The following is a 19,545-nucleotide window of genomic DNA, read 5'->3' on the forward strand; positions in this document are numbered from 1 at the left end:
TGAAGAAGCAATATCTTAATGAAAAATCAGCCCGAGTTCCCAGAAAAGAGAGAAGTGAAGGATGGTCAAATGGGGTCAGTCATAAATGAATGCTTTTAGGTTTTTTTTTCCTGAAAAATATTTACTCCAATTATTTACTCGGAAATATTTGTACTCCAAATATTGAATTTGGAGAGTTCACAGTCTTCTTAAGGCTGAGTGGATCAGAAATGCAGGTGGGTAGTATCTCAGCAATTTAATGTCTGACAGCATTACGTCTGCCATATCTATTCATCACAGTCACTCAGGCATCCACCAGACACTACTGGTTTTCAGCTAGATAATCAAGATTACTAAAGAGTTTATTAAAACTCTTCATTAAAACTCGACTGGGTTTTGCTGCTGTTTTTTTTTGTTTGTTTGTTTGTTTTTTCAATTCACAGAAGGAAGGATTTCCTCTGTCTTGGATTGCCTAAGGAAAATGAAATTAGAAATTCTGGCAGGTTAAAGATAAAGAGATAATAATTGAAAACAAAAGCCTCAAGGATCAGTTTGCAAAAGATGAAAGAAAAAACAGCAAACTTTTTTTCCTGTTTTTTTAAACATATTCAATAGCATGCAGGAGAATTTATGGGAATGGTAGATCCTAGTGAGAGAAAATAAAAAGCTCTCAGACACACTGCAACAGGAGGAGGACAGAATAAATCTTTGGCATCAGTATGCACTGTCCCACTAGTTGCATTAAACTGTGACAATTAGAGATAGACAGATTTATTTTTTTAATAGGACTTGGCCTACCCAAAAGCCATTTGGCTGGAAATGTCATTGCTCTAAAGTGGAGCTTTCCAAACTTTGCTTGTACGGACACTGTCATCACAAGAAGAGAACAATGCTGCACCATGTCAGTAGCAGCAGTGGAGGTGGTAGCTTCTGGCAGCATGCCGGGCTGCACTTGCATTGGTGGAGATGTGATTGATTGTAGCCTTGATTTTCCCTTTGAAGCCATCTGCTGGCCTCTCCACACAAGGTGGTAAAGGAAGAGTGACTTGGTCATTGTCTTCCTCTGGGATTAGTTTAAAATTGCTCACATCACAGGCACCTTACCTGCAGAATGCTTATTTTAGGAGTGAAATAATACAGAGAGTGATTATTTTTAATGCTTCCCACTCAAAGATATCAAAGCAGCAAGGCCCAACTAAAACACTGTTGGGTACTTACCAATGGCTTTTTCATGCATGAGGAAAAAGAGATGCACAGAAGTGTTAATGCCAACATCTTCAGTGGTAACACTACCCCGTTCATTCTTAGATTCATGTCACCTCATGGGGCCTTAAATGCATCTTCAGCAGTGTAAAGAAATGCATAGCATTTTTTTTGAACTCTTACTTTCAACAGACAAACTTCTTTTAATTTTCAGATGTATATCAAGTCATTAGGGGAAAATACTAGGTGATTCCAATGACAGAAGTCTCATAAGGTTTTGAAAAGCAGACTTTATTTAATAGGCACATCATTGCTTTAATAGCACTGGGCTGCACAACTCATTTCACCATTTGTAAATGGTTTCGTTAGATTACATTGCATTTCCTCAGTGACAGTAGGATTCAAGTAAAAAAGTTACTGCTTTTTTTTAATAATTTCTCAAGATGGAAAAAAAAAACCAGTAGAATTACTAGTGCACAGGAACATAATACAGACTGAACTGCCTGTGAACCAGTAGAAATCAAGACAAACTATAAGTTGAGCAATGAACAGTTAAAGCTGTAAGACAACCACAATACATTTGCTAAGATGGGATTTTGCACTATGCAGAATGGAGATGAATGTTGCCCACTAACACAACATGGGACTGGCTTTCTTATACCAAGAAACAAAGACTGTCCAACACAGACAAGGATGAGGGTTTCAAAACAAAACAACTTACATAAAATTAGGTTCCCTATTATTTCTGATTATAAAAGTACTCTCTCACCTTGTAAAAGTTAAAGGCTTAAGAGAAAAGCACTGCTTACATAACTCTAAACCTGCAATTTTAATCAGCTTTTCAGGCCTTTTTTTTTTAACCTATTTTACAATTATTTGTGAGAATATAAAACTGTCTTTAGGAGACAAAAATATAGCATTCTTAATTGTTTCAGTAACTAAGTAGTTACTTGTTTGATATATTTCTCCCCTGAAAAACTTCATTTTACCATTTTACTAAATTTCACCAGCAGAAGCATGTAAAATCAGAAAACATGAGAGGAAAATAACATTGCTTCATGAAAGTAAAATGCATGATTTTAACATAGTTTTATGAACGTTGTTAAAAGAAGCATATGTGGCATTGAAACATTCTGAAAATGGATCAATATTTTGTGAATCTTAACAATCAATAGTTTCAATGTTCTTAGGACTTGCATTTTATTTTCATAATAGATATTTCCAAAGTTAATAACTTGCTTTTTTTTTTTCTTTTTCTTTAAATATTTTCTGCCATTGTATAGGACAGACAACCTAAAACCAACATTGCAGAAATCTAGCGTGCTGCACACGTTAATATACACTAGTTACTTTAGTAATAGAACTTTACAATGAAGGTACCTACTGCATTTGTAAAATTCCTTTTTTTAATCAGCTTGTCAAACCTTTTGAGAAGCAATCTGGGCAATCAGGTGTGGTATTTGTTGTGTCTACTGTGAATATAGCCAATTATAGAATTAGAGATCGCTCTCTCCATACAGTGCTGATGAAAAAGAGGTGTAATCCAGAGCTCCAGGAACAGAACCTGGGCCCGTGTACTGTGGCATTCTCTTGATGCAGTACTGAGCCTGCTCAGGAGGCAGCTCTCGACGCAACTCATCTGCCAGGATATAAGGCTGTGAAGGGGGAAATGATGGACAAATTTAGTATGTATTCTTCAGAGACATCAAATATATTTATTATGTGACTAATAAGCTCAGATGTTCTGCCTACTTTCCTGAAGCCATGTGTTTTTCTTGGTCAACTCTACCTTTAATGATGAGTTGAAGGAGACAATCCTACCAACAAACCGATTAGGTCAAAATCCAGCCTCAGGCTGGAATGTGTGCAACTGTGTGTGTTAGCCAGTGAGTACTATGCAGCCATGGATAGCCTGCTACTAATACAGGAGCTCATTCCTAGAGTGCCTCACTGCTGCTTCTGCAGTGATAGGACCAACATGTTTTCAGTTAGACCCTGTTAGTTTCAACAGCCTAATGCATTCATTATGAAAGATGCACTATTGCTCTTAATGATTTGCATTTATGATATGAAGGATGCACTCATATCAACTGATAGCAGAATCAGCATTGTTTAAAATAACAACATAATGAAAACTGTATTTTTGTGAGACATCAGCATTCATCCTTCATATGAATTCTTATTGAGAACACATCTGGAAATCGAAACGTGTTCCACAGTAAATGTGCTGAGAACATGTCCTGAATTTAGAATGTGGTCCATAACTGAGGTCACAGAATCAGTAGAAACTGCCAGAATGAGAAAATCAGTAGAGTGAGCCTGGGCAAATAGATGTGTACTGCTCTGATCTCTCATTTCTCAATAGCCCAGGATAGGTTCTCTGGCAGCAGGAGCCCTCTGTCCTCCAGAAGCTACTGTGTTGCCACTCAGCTGTAGGTCTAGCTGTCAAGAGGAAAGCATGCTATATTCAGGATCCTCCTCCATGTACCCTAATGGAAGCGTTCTCCTCCTCCTAGGATGGGACAATACCACATTGCATCACCCTGCTATCCTGTCAGGTCACAATCTGGCTCACAATTAGCTGAAGTCTTGTGCAATTGACTCAGGCTATGTTCCAGGGCCAAACTACACTGAAACACCCAGACAACGTCGTGTAACGCAGAATGAGTTCCCTTCTAATTAAGGCTGCTGTAGGGAAATAGGCTCGTTGTGCAATATATCAGTTATACCAAAATTGTTTAAGTATTGTCTAAGAAGTCTGATTTTGTCAGCTCTTTGTGATGTGAGGGGATACAGATCAATCCTTGAATTCAGTACACATTTCATCCAAGAGAGTTGGTACCAAAGAAGAAGAAAGGTAAATGCTTTCTCTGAACTATTACAAGTTGAAAACAAAGCTCTACTATTACTAAAAAGTAACAAAAAAAAAAAAAGCAACCTCATACAAGGCTTTCTGCAAGTAAAGGCTGAAAGGAAGAGCTACTGAGTTCTTACAGCCAGCAGCTAGATGACTGACCTTATCTGAAGCCAGGATTCTGAAGGAAGCTATCACTTGCTCAGCCGTGTCCGTATCTGCTGTTTCTCTGGTCATGAAGTCAATGAAGGACTGGAAAGTGACGGTTCCTTGTCCATTGGGGTCAACCAGAGACATGATTCTAGCAAACTCAGCTTCGCCCTTTCAGAGAATCCAAAACAAACAAAAAAACACACACACCAAAAAAAAAAAAAAAAACAAAAAAAAAACCAGGAAGGTCACCGTAATATCAATCTCTGACAGCCCATACCTCTCATGAACCAATAAGGAGCAGTGGCTACAAACACTCTAAAGCACCTTACTGACTTCAGAACATAAACGTCACAGTTAGTGAAATCTGGGATCTTAAGTGACTACTCATCCTTTGTAAAATGGCCCTGGTGCTTTTGAAAAAAATATTATTTGTCCCAAATACATAGCATTTACCTTCAATTAACTTTTTCAACTTCTCCTCTTTCCCATTCTAATAATTGTTAAACTTGTTTTAACACTTCATTTCTCATCCCCCTCCTAAAATCAGTAATGTTCCCATTGTAATTAAGGTATTGCACAAGGAGGTGAAAAAATATTCCAAGAAGCCACAGGCAGCTTCATTGAACTGAGAACTAAGAAAAAAATACCAGACAGTTCAACTTACTCAGATCTTTCTGCTACAAAGAACAAACTGGTATGAGTGGGGGAAATCATAAAATAAATAAATGAAAGAAATCAAATGCAATGCCCAAAGGTAGTTTGTGAGAATTAAAAGAATTTTGTACTGTCTAGTATTACATTTAACTTCCTTATTTACCATTTGAAGGTGGAGGAAAAAAAAACAACCAAGGAACTAGTATCTCTAGTGTAAATTGTATTATTAGTATTCTGTCAACCTAAATAAGCTTTAGTGTTGCTTTGGTTAATTTCACAAACTGTAAGCAATTGCCATTGTTTCTTAAAATTCATACCAAATCATAACCCATTGAAATCAAGCAAGCTCTGAAATCATCATGGTCCATCAGTCCATTCTTCCTCTATTGACCAAAATAACATAAGGAATATGGATGGGAAGGTTTGAAGCATCCACGGTCATTTTCAGAGATGAGGTTAGGCCATTGGGAAATTGGATCCAGTGTAAACAGTATTCATTGACATTGCCCAAGCAGGTCATCAGAATTATCATCAGTTTTAGAGAAGGAAGAAGTAACTAACATATCACACACAGGAAACAGACATTTTGAACACAAGAAGTAACATCAAGAAAAGTCAGGGGAGAGATCAGGGAGAACATAGGAATACACAGAGCACAACCAGAGAAGACAAAGAGAAAGGCAAGGAGAAAAATTTGTTACTAAACTAGTCAAAATCAGGAGATGCACAAACTGCCTCCCTGATATGCAATGTCTTTTGAAGGTTCTGCAAGTGATAGTGTAGTGAATATAAGTGTAGTTAAAAACAGTCTGAAATGTATCATTGACTAAAATACTCCACTCCAAGGCTAGGAAATGTACATGATAAAAGCTGTCTGCTGATATATGAGAAATAAATACAGAGATTTTCCTTTTTCTGACTACAGGCTACCAAGACCTGCACTATAACAAAGAAATGAACATACTGGCTTAAAGGGTGATGCTTATAAGACTTAGGAGGAGGTAACTGAAAGACCTGAAGTAAAAGGAGATTGCTAATTTCAAAGGCAGTAACTCACGTGCAGCATTCCTGACTTACAAATTGTGTGATAGTAATAAGGTAAATAAACATCTCCTCTGTTTTGCAGTGTAATACAGTGGTTTAGAAAGAAACGTATCATCCTAAATAAGGAGAGAACAGTACAGCACTTGTTTTGAGTCTGAGGAAAGGAAAATGGACAGAAGTCTGAGTGCCAAAAGTTCTCCACAGCTGTCTCTTATCAATTAAAAGAAGCAGCCTGGAAAATGTTAGAAATGCAGTCAGAGAAACGTGCTCCAACGTATGCTGAAAGAGAGCTCATCTAACTCAGTTGCCTTCCCAGGCACAGGATCTTCTCAAAGCATTGTGCTGTATACATTGGTGCTTAAATTCATAATAGAAAATTATTGTATTGACCTATCTGAAAACAGAATCACATCAGTTTCCTCTACCTGCAGGTCATTTCCAACCTGTCCTAGACTGATGAGGCAGGCTTTAAATTCATCAGAATGTAGATTGTCAGATTCATCCTAGCATCCCATAACACGTCATGCATTTGGAAGGTAAAAGAAAAGAAGGAAAAAAAAAATCACAGACCAGGTTAGTTGGTTAGTAAAGAACATTCTACATTTTATTAATAACCATATGTTTATAAACTTAATGGAAACGTAATGTTAACTTACTGCAATTAATTTCCTAAAACGTGTGAAACTTTTGTAGTTTTGTGCTTTAGTTTTTTCCTTAGTGGAAGAGGAGCTTGACTTCAATTACAATGTTAAAATCATGCCTCTTCTACTTTTTTAACACTTTTGCTTATAAGGCAGTTTTTATTCTGCTGAACTACCATCTGCTGCTTGCATTTTTTATTGCCATACAGTGTATCTGAGATGCAGTAAACAGATCACTGAGTCTGTTCCACTCTTTTTCCACACTCAATCACTGTTACTTCTCTCTTGATCTGATATTACTTAGAAACTGAATGTGCATATGTCAAATAAAAGAACTACTGACTTATTGCCTAGATTCAAAAGAAATTTATACCTGACAACTTATTTTCAGTTCATTAATGATCTATAAATTTTGCTTTGAAAACTGATTTTAAAGAGTCCCTATTAAATTCTAGGTTAAGTGGTCCCTAAAATCCTTTAATGGATTACTCATTGGAAAATGGTTTTTCCATTGTTTAGAAACCAACATTAAGTACTGAAATTATCATTGTAAAGCATTTAAATAATTGACTCATTTATCTTTTCTTATCAACACAAACTAAAACACTGAAATCTCACTTTGTTTTGTTATTAGTCCCCTTTCCTTCTCCTGTGTGAATTATATGTGGCTTTATATAAAAAAGTGGGATTTTAAGTGAAAGTAATACATATTCCACATGTGCTTCATTTTCATGAATATTAATTGACCTGTATAGGCTTGATCATGTGGTTCTTTTAATGGGAAGTTGTTTTTTCTGTTAGTAAAATAAAGGGTGGCAGGATGCTCTTGTTCTGCATGCAGGACTCCTACTTAAAATCTGTAGTTTGCCAAAAATAGATAGTAGAATATATCAACAGCTGGTAGGATACTGCATGCAAAGCAGTTGCAGACATTTTATCCAATTTTTCTTAGAAACTACTATATATCCTGAATCCGAAAAAGGATTCTACTTAAAAGACTTGAAAATCAGTGACTGATAATATAACTATTTCAATGTCCCAATTTGTCTGCATACCATTATTCAGCTATGCACCATTTTGAACACTTCTAAACTGCTGGGATTTAGCCATTGTGTTCCACTTTCTTTTTTTCCTCTAAGCAAACACATTAAGAGAAGAAATATACCAGCATCAGTAAAGATTTATATTTACACCTCCACCTAGACTGTGCCTTTAGGCATAGCCTCCAGCAAGGAGTTACCTTGCAGCAACACCCCCAGGAATAACTTCTGGGGCGTCAGCCTTCAAATGAAAAGAGAAGATCCTAGAGGGCTGCCTCCTTACCTTAAGGGAGATGATGGACTCGCCATCTGACTTTAACAAGATGACTTTTAATGGCTTTTTGTACTAGCATAGCTGTGCGGGTGGATATACTGAAGGAAACAGAAGCTCTTTCTGCCCTTATTATTCTTCAGTGCATGGTGCCTCCTCTCTCAGTGTACTTTAGGGGTCAGGGGCATGTAGCCCCAAACAAGAACTTGCAAAATATTCAAGATGTAAAAGCCATTTAAAAAAATAACTCAGTTATCTTTCAAAGAACTAACAAGTACAGAAATAAGTCCCATGATTTATTATCAACTGAAAAAAAACACACATACATGTTATTCGCTTGCTTTCCTGGAGAGGAAGAAAGGGCATCCTTCCTCAGATTTATAATTTATAACTAAAGCAAGTTGTCTTTAGAAATACTTCATAAAAAATTGTTAGGTTTATGTGTACTAATATGGCTTCTTTACAATGGAGAAGAGAGCTTCTCTGCACAGTAGTATTTTGCTGACATCCTCAACACACATTAAGACTGGAGAAATGCCACCATAGAAGTCAGAGCTATAGCATGCATAAAATGACTCTGTTCTGCTTATGTATTTAAAGCCTCCTGGTCAAGGACAGCATTAGTTTTTAAATTTTTTTCTGGCTATCCATCAATATGAACTGCAGACTAATTCTCTCAGTGTATTTGTTAAACGTCAGGTATACAGAAATGCTTCTATGAGCAACAGAATTATTACATATATTGCTAAATGATTGCTTTTTTTTTTTCTTGTCTTACAGGGAGAAGTCAGTACTTTCATGTTAGTGCTTATGTTCAGCTTCATTCCTCTGAGGTGATAAAGACCAAAAAAAAAAAAAAAAAAAAAAAAACAATTCCTGCCCTCTCTATCCAATTTCCGAGTTTAGAGTCTTCATTATTTTGTGCACTCTGAAGTACCCCTGAAGCATTCCAGGTTTTCTTAATTCACTGACAATAAATTTTCAAGTGTGCAATGGAACAAGGAGGATACAAAAATGAAAAACAAGCCTGCTCCTCTCAGACATCTTTGCTCAGTGTCTCTTTCTAGCCTGTGCAGATCACGTCATATCTGCCCTTTAAATTACAGTGCAATTTAATAAGTATAAGCTTCTCTTTTTTTAGTGTTTCTGTTGTCTGTCCTTTACAGAAAGCTTGAAGGCCAAGTGGTTTTAGAGCTTATCTTTTTCCTTTCTTAAACTTACATTATCCTTTTAAGAATGTAGTTGTTCTACTATGACAGCACAGAAGTCCTCCTGGACTAATTTCTAATCTCCGTAGGGACGAGCATACTAGGGGGAACATATGCAAAGCATCCTTCTCTTAATGTGTACCTTATTTTTAAGGCCTTTGGATTATGTCTGACATGAGGGCAGGTGAGGTGTGCAGCTAAACTTACAGTTCAGGCCCAGGTTGCTGAGGTTGTACAATATACTGGGGAATCTGACCCATGTGTTCAGGCTTCTTGTGACAGAAGAAAGAGCAGAGGGCACATGCACGAAGCTATGTCCTCTCTTATAAAGAGAAGGATACAGATGCAGGTAGGTAGGAATCTAGGAGTTGAGAAGCACTTCTGCATTGTACGTTATTGTCATGGCCCATCTCCAGCCTGCCTATCACTCTGTGACATAAGCACCTTTTCTGAGGCAATACAGCCCTTCATAAGACTTTGCTCTGTTGCACTCTTTGGTATCTCAAATTCTTTCTATTTCTGCAAAGCATTAAGATGCCTAATAGGGCTGGTTGCTGTAGGAGTTAGCATCTTCCTTCAGGACCTTCTGAGGTACCGAAAGATGCCAACTGCTCAGTGACTGAACTAGCCTTGCTGCCAGCATGGCAGAGAATTTATCCATGAACTGCCAAGATATAGGTATCTATGGACTACAGAGACATAGGGATGCTAGAAATGGCTATTTAGTAAAACCTATTTTAGGACTTAGTCACCTTGCTTCCTTATCTTTAGGAAGCTGTCAAACCTTCATGCAAAGTTTCCCTTAATAGGGTATCTTAAATACTAATGTGTAATTTATCCAGACCTGGTACTCTGCTTTTAATCACTCCAATTTCTCAGTCATCTGCTCCAGTGCATTGGGGAAACCATTTAATATATTTCTTTCCACCCAAGAAAGCTACTTCTGCTTCTGTAATGGTATCTTCAGCTTCCTCAGCTTATACAAAAAGGAATTATGCTGCACTAGAATCACATTAAGATTTTCCATAAAATCCATCCCCAATTCCTCTGTGGCTAACCTTTTCTATAGTTGTGTGTTTCATCAAAAAAGCAGAGTCGTGAGAACAGTTAAGAATATTCTAAAATATACTTAAATGATCACTGTCAGTGTCCAACACACATCAAGTATGGATAACCATTCTGGATAAAGCTGGACAAGATATTGGTGGGGGGGGAAAAAAAAAAAACAGCATTTTCTACATCCTGAAATAATTTGAAGGAGCTGACTCACGATAACAATGCAAGTTAGGGGTTAATCACAGTCTGATAAGTACAGGAATCTATACTGAAATAAAGAGAGTGGTCCAGTGTTGGATTACGGTAATCTTTTCTCAGCATCTGAAATGTGGACTGAGTTTTGAAGGTGGTGTTCCTGTGAGTGCAGAGCTAGTAGATCTAACTCATGTAAAAATGTTGCAAATGTAAGGTTGTAAATACTTTGTTAATTGATCTTTATAACCATTTTTTAAATAGCCCATTGTTACTGCACTAGCAGATTTTTAAGATTATATATGGAATGGAAAAAGGCTTGCTTTTAGGAACAATGAATACTGCTAGATGAGAAAAAGTAGGAGTACTGTACCCTGTCGAAGTGATTGAACGATGCTCTGAAATCATTCATTTGCTCCTGGGTGATACCCTTGGCATCTCTTGTGAGGATCTGAGTCTCAACCTCATTGATAGTTCGAGCAATGGTAGTAAGTAGGAGCTCCCATCCAACACGGATATGCTGTGAGAGAGAAAAGACTGATTCATTAAATAGTCAAATACATTTTTCTGAAACTATGAAAAATACAGTCAGCAAAAACCTGCTCCAAATACTTATGTGATGCCTTATCCATACCACTAACTATACATTATAACTCAGGTCATGAAAAAGTCTTCAGGAAAATATGGAACTGGTTTCTAAATGCGTTTTTTTGTTGTTGTTGTTTTGTTTTGTTTTTTTTTTTGTTTTGTTTTGTTTTGTTTTTTTACTATAAGCAAGTGTTCCCTGAGTTTATTCTGGATGACAAGACTTGGACTTGAGTGCTATTACTTTCTATCATCACACTTTAGTTAGAGGCTGTATTCAAACAACAGTGTTTCCTACATTACCAATTTCAGACATTTTCCAACATTCTGTAAATAATCTCACAAGTTATTTTGCAAACATGGAAAGCATTCTTTAGAACAGAGAAGCCATCTCCCATGAGTGTGTATAACAACTGTCCTCCTACACATCAGCAGCACTGGGACCTTCACTGGTAAACTGTAAATTCTCATAGCAAATTAGTAAAGATGTAACATTGCTTTGTCACAGAAAACAAACAAACAAAAAAAAGTAAAAAAAAAATCCACTACTGTACTACTGTTTATCTGAAGGAAAACAAGTCATGATGAGCTATATTTTCATTTGAACTTTTTGTTTGCAGCAAACCAGAGGAGAAATCAAGCCAATTACATTCCACTAACAAGCACTTAACTCCTGTTCCACCTTTACCAGACCCAGGAAGGGCTCTTAAAAATATCTTATGTCTCAGTCTTGCATTAGGCCATCCTCATCAGCATGCGTGCAATAAAATGCGTGACAAAAAAAGTTTCACAGTATTATCAGAAAGTCTGCCAAATCTCAACCTTCATAGCCATGTCTTCAGATCAGGGAATGCAGTTGTAAGGAAGAAGATGGCAAAACGAGCTAACAAGTACAAAACGGAGGAAATGCTTACCTCCATAGTATAGTTGGTGTGTTTGTTGTCAAACACCAAGGCTTCTTGTATAAGCTGATGATCTCCTTCCAGTTTATCAATGTTGTGTTTATAGTTAATGATATTTTGCTCATATTGCTTCAGCTGATTCATCTGGTCCTCCAAAGGCCCTGTCATTTCAATAGAGCTGCGGGCAATTTCCTACAAAGAGACACCCCCCCACCACGCAAAATGTAAGCTTCAGATTTTCTAATTTGACTTGCATTCACAAAAATATTTAATATTTTCAGACTAAGAAGCAAAAGTAATAAAATCTTCATACAGGGATGACAAACTTTACTGTAGAAAGCTCATTTAAAAAAAAAAAAAACGTGACTGGTTTATTTCTGGAATTAATATTGAGTTGCTGGTGATCCCAATATTCTTCTGTAAAGAGCAGAGGCAAAATAGCTGTTTAGTCATATTTTTTTCAAAGCTACATATCCTACTAACCATCAAGGGTGTCACTCATACAATGTTACAGTTCTAAGAATCAACAGGTACTAAATTCTTTGTGATTAAACAGCCAGCAAACTATCACAGACATTGCTGATGCCTTGTACATGCAACAAAGATAACAAATGATAAAACACTTTATTCATCAGCTTCTGCATGAGTGTCTGATACTCACTTCCATCTTGGTCTGGATCCATGGCCCAATGACGTTGGCCTGAGCAGCAAACTGGCGACGCAGGCGCTCATTGGCATGCTGGCGGGCTAGTTCTTCCTGCAAGGATTGATCCCTCTGAGGTACCAGCTGTTTCACCTGTTACAATGAGAAAGCATTAAGTGTGGGCATTCATGACTGAATGCCTTCATGACTTCTAAAACAAGTAGAACAATTAAGTCCTACAGTTATTAATTTTTCTTATTGACCTGAAGATTAACATCAGAGCAAGCCAGAAAAACTATCACTGTTATATTTACCTCTGTGCTAACATAAGAAATTGCTCCCATGGTCTTGGGCATCCTGACTAGAGAGACTCAATTTCTCACCTCTGCCAAGACTCAACTTCAGGAGAATTGTTTAACTTGAACTGCTGCTAGAGCAGATATTTTGCTTTTCTGTGGAAGCACAGAAAAAATTTGATCTCTAAGGAACAGTTCCAAGAATAAACAGTGGAAAATATTTCATTCAATCAGAGCCATTAAGATAGGATAATGAGGCACCCTCTACCCCTCACATATACCTGAAGATGTCTCATATGTTGCAAATACTTTTTTGACTTACCCTTTTAGACTTCCCTGGGACATTCTGAATTTAGTCCTTATTGCATGATATTTATAACCCACAAAGATCACGTCTTTGTCCACATAAGTTTAGGTATTTCGTAAATTCATATATTCTACAAAATCATTTACCTATAGCAAATGATCTGCCTTGGTTCCTAAGGAAATAAAGTTTCTCTTTAATCCCTGTCCTGTAATTTTTTAAGGTAACAGCCCATTTCAGTTTTACTGGACAAAACATTAATGGTCCCAAAGATGCTAGATTTTTACAGCTTTTGTGAAAAGCAGAAACTGGGTAGAAGAGACACGTGAACTACTGCTTATACTGAGAAAAAGAATTCAGCCATTTTCTGTTGTTCTGGCAAGCACCATTGGCCTACCCACTGCCCAAACATCTTCTCTGTACTAGCACCAACACATTTATCTTGCCTCATTGAGAAGCCAGAAGAAGTCGTAAGTAATACTGAGTGATGGGAGCAGGAAACATTATGAAGTGAGCCCAGCAAACAAATGGGGAGCATACTGTAGGAAGTTCCAAGTAATTTAGGAGTGGAATAGTAAGAAATACTACAAGGAAACTGTAAAGGAATATATAGAATACCAACAGTATGAGTAGCATGAGTGGAGTTGGAGTGAGGTACAGGACAAATTACAGAAAGACAGCTTATTTAACACTACTGATCACAGAGTTCATTTAGATGCAGATGAAACCTGTGAAAGTTTTGTTGTTGACAGCAATAGAAACAGTCTCTACAATTGGGTTCTTGTTCTCAATGTAACTACAAATATGATTGAAGAAAACTGTAGACTACAGAACCAGAAATCTAGGTATGAAATTACTGAAATATTTCAAAATATATTATGAAAGCTAACATCTTTTTACTACTTCTTTCATCCCAACATCAGCTTTTCATACAATCTATTACTTTCAATTTACTTTATGGATGCAAATTCTGTTTAATTGCATTTAATATGCCTCTAGTGTAATAAGTGATAACTTATCATGCTGCAACCTCTTTCCACTGTCCACATTAGTAAACATATTTAAGAGGAAATATTTAATTTGTTCCAGTTCCACCAGTTTTAAAACAGAAATAGGTTCATTTTGGCATCTGATGATCTAGAAAAATTGACAGATTTATTGTTAAGTTCTCTGAATAGTCTCAGATTCCTAAACCAAAATACTGTTACATCATTCTTTTATGCATTTAGCATACATTACCTTTTCCCACTTGGTACGAATCTCTTCCACAGTAACAGTGCTGTAAGGATTGCTTGCACTTATTCTCATGCTGTAACTCTGAATAACTTTTTCAACTTCATTCTGGATTGACAATATGGCCTGTCTTTCACCGTCTGCCTCTGGCAAAGTAGCTTTAAATTGATCATGTGCAGAGATTAAACTCTAAAATCAGAAACAGAGAGGGAGAGCATGAAAACTCTAATTTTCCTTCCATCATCTGAAAGGTCTGCTGTAAATAAGCACAGCTCCTTCCCTCAGACTCCCAGACATCCTGTCTACATGTATCTGTATGTACATGAAATAATACATGTAGATATATTTCTGAAAAACCCACCATTAACTTTATCAAGACTATTGGTTCTTCTACAATTTTAGAATACTTTCATGCCCATCAAGAAATAACTTTATTTATTATAGATATCATCTATACAATGTAAATATCAGGATAGAATATCCTGCCTATGTTGTACTCTCCAAGAAAGAAAAATTTCATTTCTTGTCTTTCTTATGACTAAGCAAAAAAAAAAAAGACAACCATTTACCTGAATTTCCTCTATGCTGTGAACAATAAACATGTCCTGTAGGTCTTCCATAGCACCTTCCATCCAGTTGTTGAAAGGAGCAGCTCTTTTGGCAAACTCCAGGTGAAGCTGATCAATCGTTTCAAGCAATTTCTCCGTCCTCTGTATAGGTTGGAAAAGGTAAATTCCTTTTTATTAAAGGCAAGAATTAATTCTATGCTAATATTCGTTCCTATGTACAAAGTCATGCTTCATTTTTTTCAAAAGCAAACGATTATATAATTGAGTGATTTCACCACATGCTTTATGCCAATAGTACTAAAGATACTTTCGTATCAGTCATTAAAAGGGATATGTACCTTTCAAGGCTAGCAGATGAAATGACTTGTTTTTGATATTGTAATCTATCTGCAAATCAATTTAAATCTGCTAATCTTGCTTTAGTCATTTCTTTTAAGTATAAATTCATCCTCTTAGCTAAACTGATCATTGTTATATTGTTTACCTCCAGCGCCTCTCTCCTTTTTTGAGTAAGTGTTCCCAAGCTGTCCCATTGGTCACATATCTTTTGGCATCGATCATTGACACTTGCAGCATCGTGATAGTCCAGTTCACTAAGAGAAAGTGAAGACAAAAGTCTGAGCAGCTTTCTGAGACACAGGAACAGTTGTGCATGCTATTCCACTGCCCTTCAGTAATTCTTCTCCTCTATTTTTATGCAATATTTCTCCTCCAAGTAAGCAAATGTTGCATGCAGACATGTACAATTTAAACATGTCACATTTCAAGAAGCACAGCACAGAAACAGAATCAACCTCTCCTTCAGTCTGAGGCTTTATCAAGTTCCTGCAGATTGGTAGTGTTAAACTAAATGGCCTGAAATATATTAGGTTTATTTTAAATAATCCAGTGATTCTTTCCAGACTAACACATTGTGTAGCTAAAAGGGCTGCTCCAAAAGCAATGCCTTCTATTTTATTCTATTGGTCCACAATGTCAGTAGCAGATGTTGGTGGTAGGCAGTAGAAATTGAACCTTCCTGCCAATATTCCATTACATGTTGTTGCTGTGTGACAGATGGCACCGGAGGGGCAGTCTGACAGAACGTGTCTGACATGGAAGTGGGTATGAAGCAAAGGTGTGGAATTGAATTCCTGAATGCAGAAAAAAAAGTTGCACCCATTGACATTCACTGATACTTGCTGAGTATTGATAGAGACCAAACAGTGGATGTGAGCACAATGAGGCAGTGGGTGATGCATTTCAGGTATGGTAATACCAACAGTGGGTCACCTCCACTGGTGCAAATTTTTACAAGTGTGTTGTGCAGACTCTTATTCATCACTGGTGAAAATGCACAGCTAATGATGGTGATTATGTTGAAAAATAGTGTTTTGTAGCTGAGAATTTGCTCTATTAGATAGTGTTATTATGCTCTTTGTACCTGTTGTAGTTTTCATGGGAATACATAGGAGGCATTACTTTCAGAGCGACCTATGCATTTAACAGAGAAACAGATCTCAGCTTGTGTTCAAGGCATAATCCACCTTAAACAGGGGCTGCCCAGCTCTGGAGCGCAGGAAACAATTTTCATCTTTCTCTCACACACTAGAACTGTTTAGGTACAGGAATCTCCAGAGTCAGGTTTGCTGCCAGTGCAAATTAGTCCACCCAAAAGTCATGTAGCAGTTAGCACTGCTTTTTCAACTACTTAATACACTTTTATTATCCTGACAGAAAACTACTTACTATGCCGCCTGCGATAACTTTTTAAGCTCTGTCAGGAGGTTCTACACCATTTCAAACAGAATTTTGGGTCTCAGTGACAGATAATCCGCATGGTTCTGCTGTAGCCATCATGACCATAATAAAATATGCATTAGGCACTTCAGAAGCTCATTTTTATTAGTGTGTCATCATCCACTGAATTTAGCTCTTGGCTGCTCCTTGAGGACCTTTTGCACAGTACTAAGCATTGCAGAGATTGTGATTAAGTGACCATATGGCAATATGAAGCTAAGATTTACTCTAAGGCTTGAACAAGATGTTAAATGCAGATATAATTTGTTCTATCCTTTTGAATGTCCTTCTCTAGGCAAGTGGCAAGAGGAGTGTTCAGATCGCTTCCTCCACTAACTTAGAGAATCACAGAGACAGTTTTCCTCTGTGAAGGTACACCATAGCCAGGGACAGTGCTTATCTTTTTCCCTTTAAATTCGGTAGGAACAATATGGTTAGGGATAAAGCTGAGAAATATATGGATCATTTTGTCTAAAAGAGGCTTCAGACATGCTGAAATCAATTGATCTTTGAAAGCAAGAAATGATCAAAACAAGTGAAAATAGAATACCACAGCAACTAAAAAAACCTCAAAACTGCAAAAAAATCCCATTATCTATATGGAGAGAGCTGCCCACAAGGACTAAACACACTACACAAGGACTCCTTAACTTAAATACTTGCTTCTTCCTCTGGAGCAAGTCTTTCTGTTAGCCTTCCAGGAATGCAATACAAACCATGTATTTGTTATGAAATTTTAAGTCAGGAGCTTGGACATTTGCATAAAACAGGCTATGACATTTTATTGCTAGAACTTTTTAAGATGGAAGTTATTTTTCGCATTTTAGCATATTGAGGCCGTTAGGTGATGATCCTGTGTGAGCTGTGAGCTCACTAAGTGGATGGGATGTGGAGATTTGTGCATTGAAGCTGTGAAGACACTGGATTTCTTACTTATTACCATTTTTTTTTCTTATCAAGTATAAACAAAGCACTTATGCACATGTGCTACAGCACTTCCAGGAGAACAGCCTATTTAATCATTTGAGATCTACAGCCTTCGGAATTTAAAAATCTTGAAACTATTTTTATTTCAATCTTACCTTTAACAAATTAAAAATTTAGTCAGATTTTGTCCAGATTCAGAGAAGCATTTAAGTATGAGCTCATTTTACGAATCATGATAGTGTCACAAAAATAACCTGCTGAGCACCATGCTTTAGCACTGCTTCATAACCAGGCTCATGTTATAATATCATGCGCGTAAGCACAATTTGAGCCCAGGTTTCCAGAAGCAAAAAGACTCTTCAAAACAACTACAGATAGTTGTCTTTGTGGCTGAAAATAAGTTGCTACACTAGAAGTGGTGGTATTCTAAAAATTATCTTGATTATTGAAAACATTGAAACGAGCACACAAGACCATAGGTGAATTCAGCATTTCATATTATGACTCAATCTAGTTCTGTTTAGCATTTGCAATGTCACTAATGGCAAGTCCCATTTTAAAAACCCCTATCTCTTTTTTTTCCGGCCTTGTATACAGTGCCAACCAAGTCTTTCCATACTTCACCGACAAGGAGTTCCAATTCTATACAGGCTAGAACACACAATAGTCCTATAGCAGCATTGTGGCTGGAATTACCTGCTTCACACACACACACACACACACACACACACACACACACACACACACACACACCAATCAACAAACTTTTAGCGACTTTATCTCATGGTTGACTTAACTGCTGCAGCAGAGTACCAGTGCAGATAAAAAAATGCTGTAAGTAACTGATGTGGTTCAAGGTCACACAGCAATTATTCAGTTTCAAATAGTCACATTAGGCAGACAAGAGATGGCTAAAGCAAAACACTGAGGTGTACTGACTTGTAATTTAGACTCAGATGATGATTCCTGTAAGGGTCTGATCCAGTGACCAAAAAAAACCCAAAAACCAACAATAAGATACCCATGTTGACTTCATTAGGCTTTGGATAAGGTGCCAATGCATATTCCTTTAGCATTCAATTATTGCTCAACATTTCAATGAAAAAAATATGACTGGAAAAAGAAATTAGTTTTTCTCCATAATTTCAATGGCTCTCTGAAGAGCTGTGCTGTGGATAAATAATTTAAATCAACATTTAAACAGAAGCTGCCCATTTGCTTGCAGCCGATAATAAAACTTGACATTTATAACCTTTCATTCAGTATTCTCCATAAGCAATAAGTCTTACTGAGCTACAAAGTCTCAGGGAGTAACCAGTGCTGAATATTGAAAATACTGTACTGATAGCTGTATTGTATGGATTAGAGAAGACATCAAAGTAGAGCATCTTAAAAGCAGTAGGTTTCCAGCACCTTTGGCGCCAAGGGCACAGATATCTTGTTTAACTTCATACAGCAAATTACTGAAACAACTGAGAAGAGACAACCCTAAAATAGACAGGATACAGTGTTCACTGGCCTCAGCAAAGGTAAAGGACACAGGGTTCAAAATGCTGGTAAGCAGATGCTGTGCTACATATACTACATTCACAAAATTTTTATCATTTGCAAAGCTAATGCTTAATTAACAATGATTAGGTGTTTCAGAAACATTCGCTAGCATAAAAGGAACAAATAACTTTAGAGCACAGCTGAGTACTAGCTGTTTTGTCTATTCAAGGAATCAAGAAACTGAAACTTGGAGGCTTGAAGCCACGAGGAGGAGTCTGGGAATTTTATGCTGGTTCCTCTTTCAACCACTAACACACATTTGTTCCTGTTGCCTTTGCAGATTTGTGCTGTGGGTGAGCAATGAATTTAACTGTGTGCCAGATGTTAAGATCAGGAGTAGTGCTACTGATTTACAGTATAAGACCTCTGCAGTTAACTGTGTAAGATTACAAATGCAAATGTCCTTAGCTTGGTGCACAAATGAAAATGACTTTACCAGAATGGAGACATCATTATCTAAC

The 19,545-nt window shown here is 37.1% G+C and overlaps 1 protein-coding gene across 10 annotated transcripts in view; it reads right to left on the reverse strand.

The window, feature by feature from the left end:
* Window positions 1–2,647: 2,647 nt before the first annotated feature.
* ACTN2 (actinin alpha 2) overlaps window positions 2,648–19,545 on the reverse strand; it is a 63,686-nt gene continuing 46,788 nt past the window's right edge. For 3 of the 10 annotated variants that reach the window (XM_079550437.1, XM_079550435.1, XM_079550436.1), the window contains exons 13-21: window positions 15,312–15,420; window positions 14,828–14,968; window positions 14,265–14,447; window positions 12,444–12,578; window positions 11,795–11,974; window positions 10,669–10,815; window positions 5,161–5,226; window positions 4,199–4,357; window positions 2,648–2,837 (exon numbers count right to left, since the gene is read on the reverse strand). In XM_079550437.1, coding sequence (XP_079406563.1) covers window positions 2,679–2,837; window positions 4,199–4,357; window positions 5,161–5,226; window positions 10,669–10,815; window positions 11,795–11,974; window positions 12,444–12,578; window positions 14,265–14,447; window positions 14,828–14,968; window positions 15,312–15,420 — 1,279 coding nt within the window. In that variant the 3' untranslated portion in view covers window positions 2,648–2,678. Of the gene's footprint in view, window positions 2,838–4,198; window positions 4,358–5,160; window positions 5,227–6,312; window positions 6,391–10,668; window positions 10,816–11,794; window positions 11,975–12,443; window positions 12,579–14,264; window positions 14,448–14,827; window positions 14,969–15,311; window positions 15,421–19,545 lie in introns of all 10 variants that reach the window. The other 7 variants (XM_079550434.1, XM_079550433.1, XM_079550431.1 and 4 more) reach the window with 6 other exon arrangements.

The sequence above is a fragment of the Tetrao urogallus genome (assembly GCF_951394365.1).
Source record: "Tetrao urogallus genome assembly, chromosome: 2".
NCBI lineage: Eukaryota > Metazoa > Chordata > Aves > Galliformes > Phasianidae > Tetrao > Tetrao urogallus.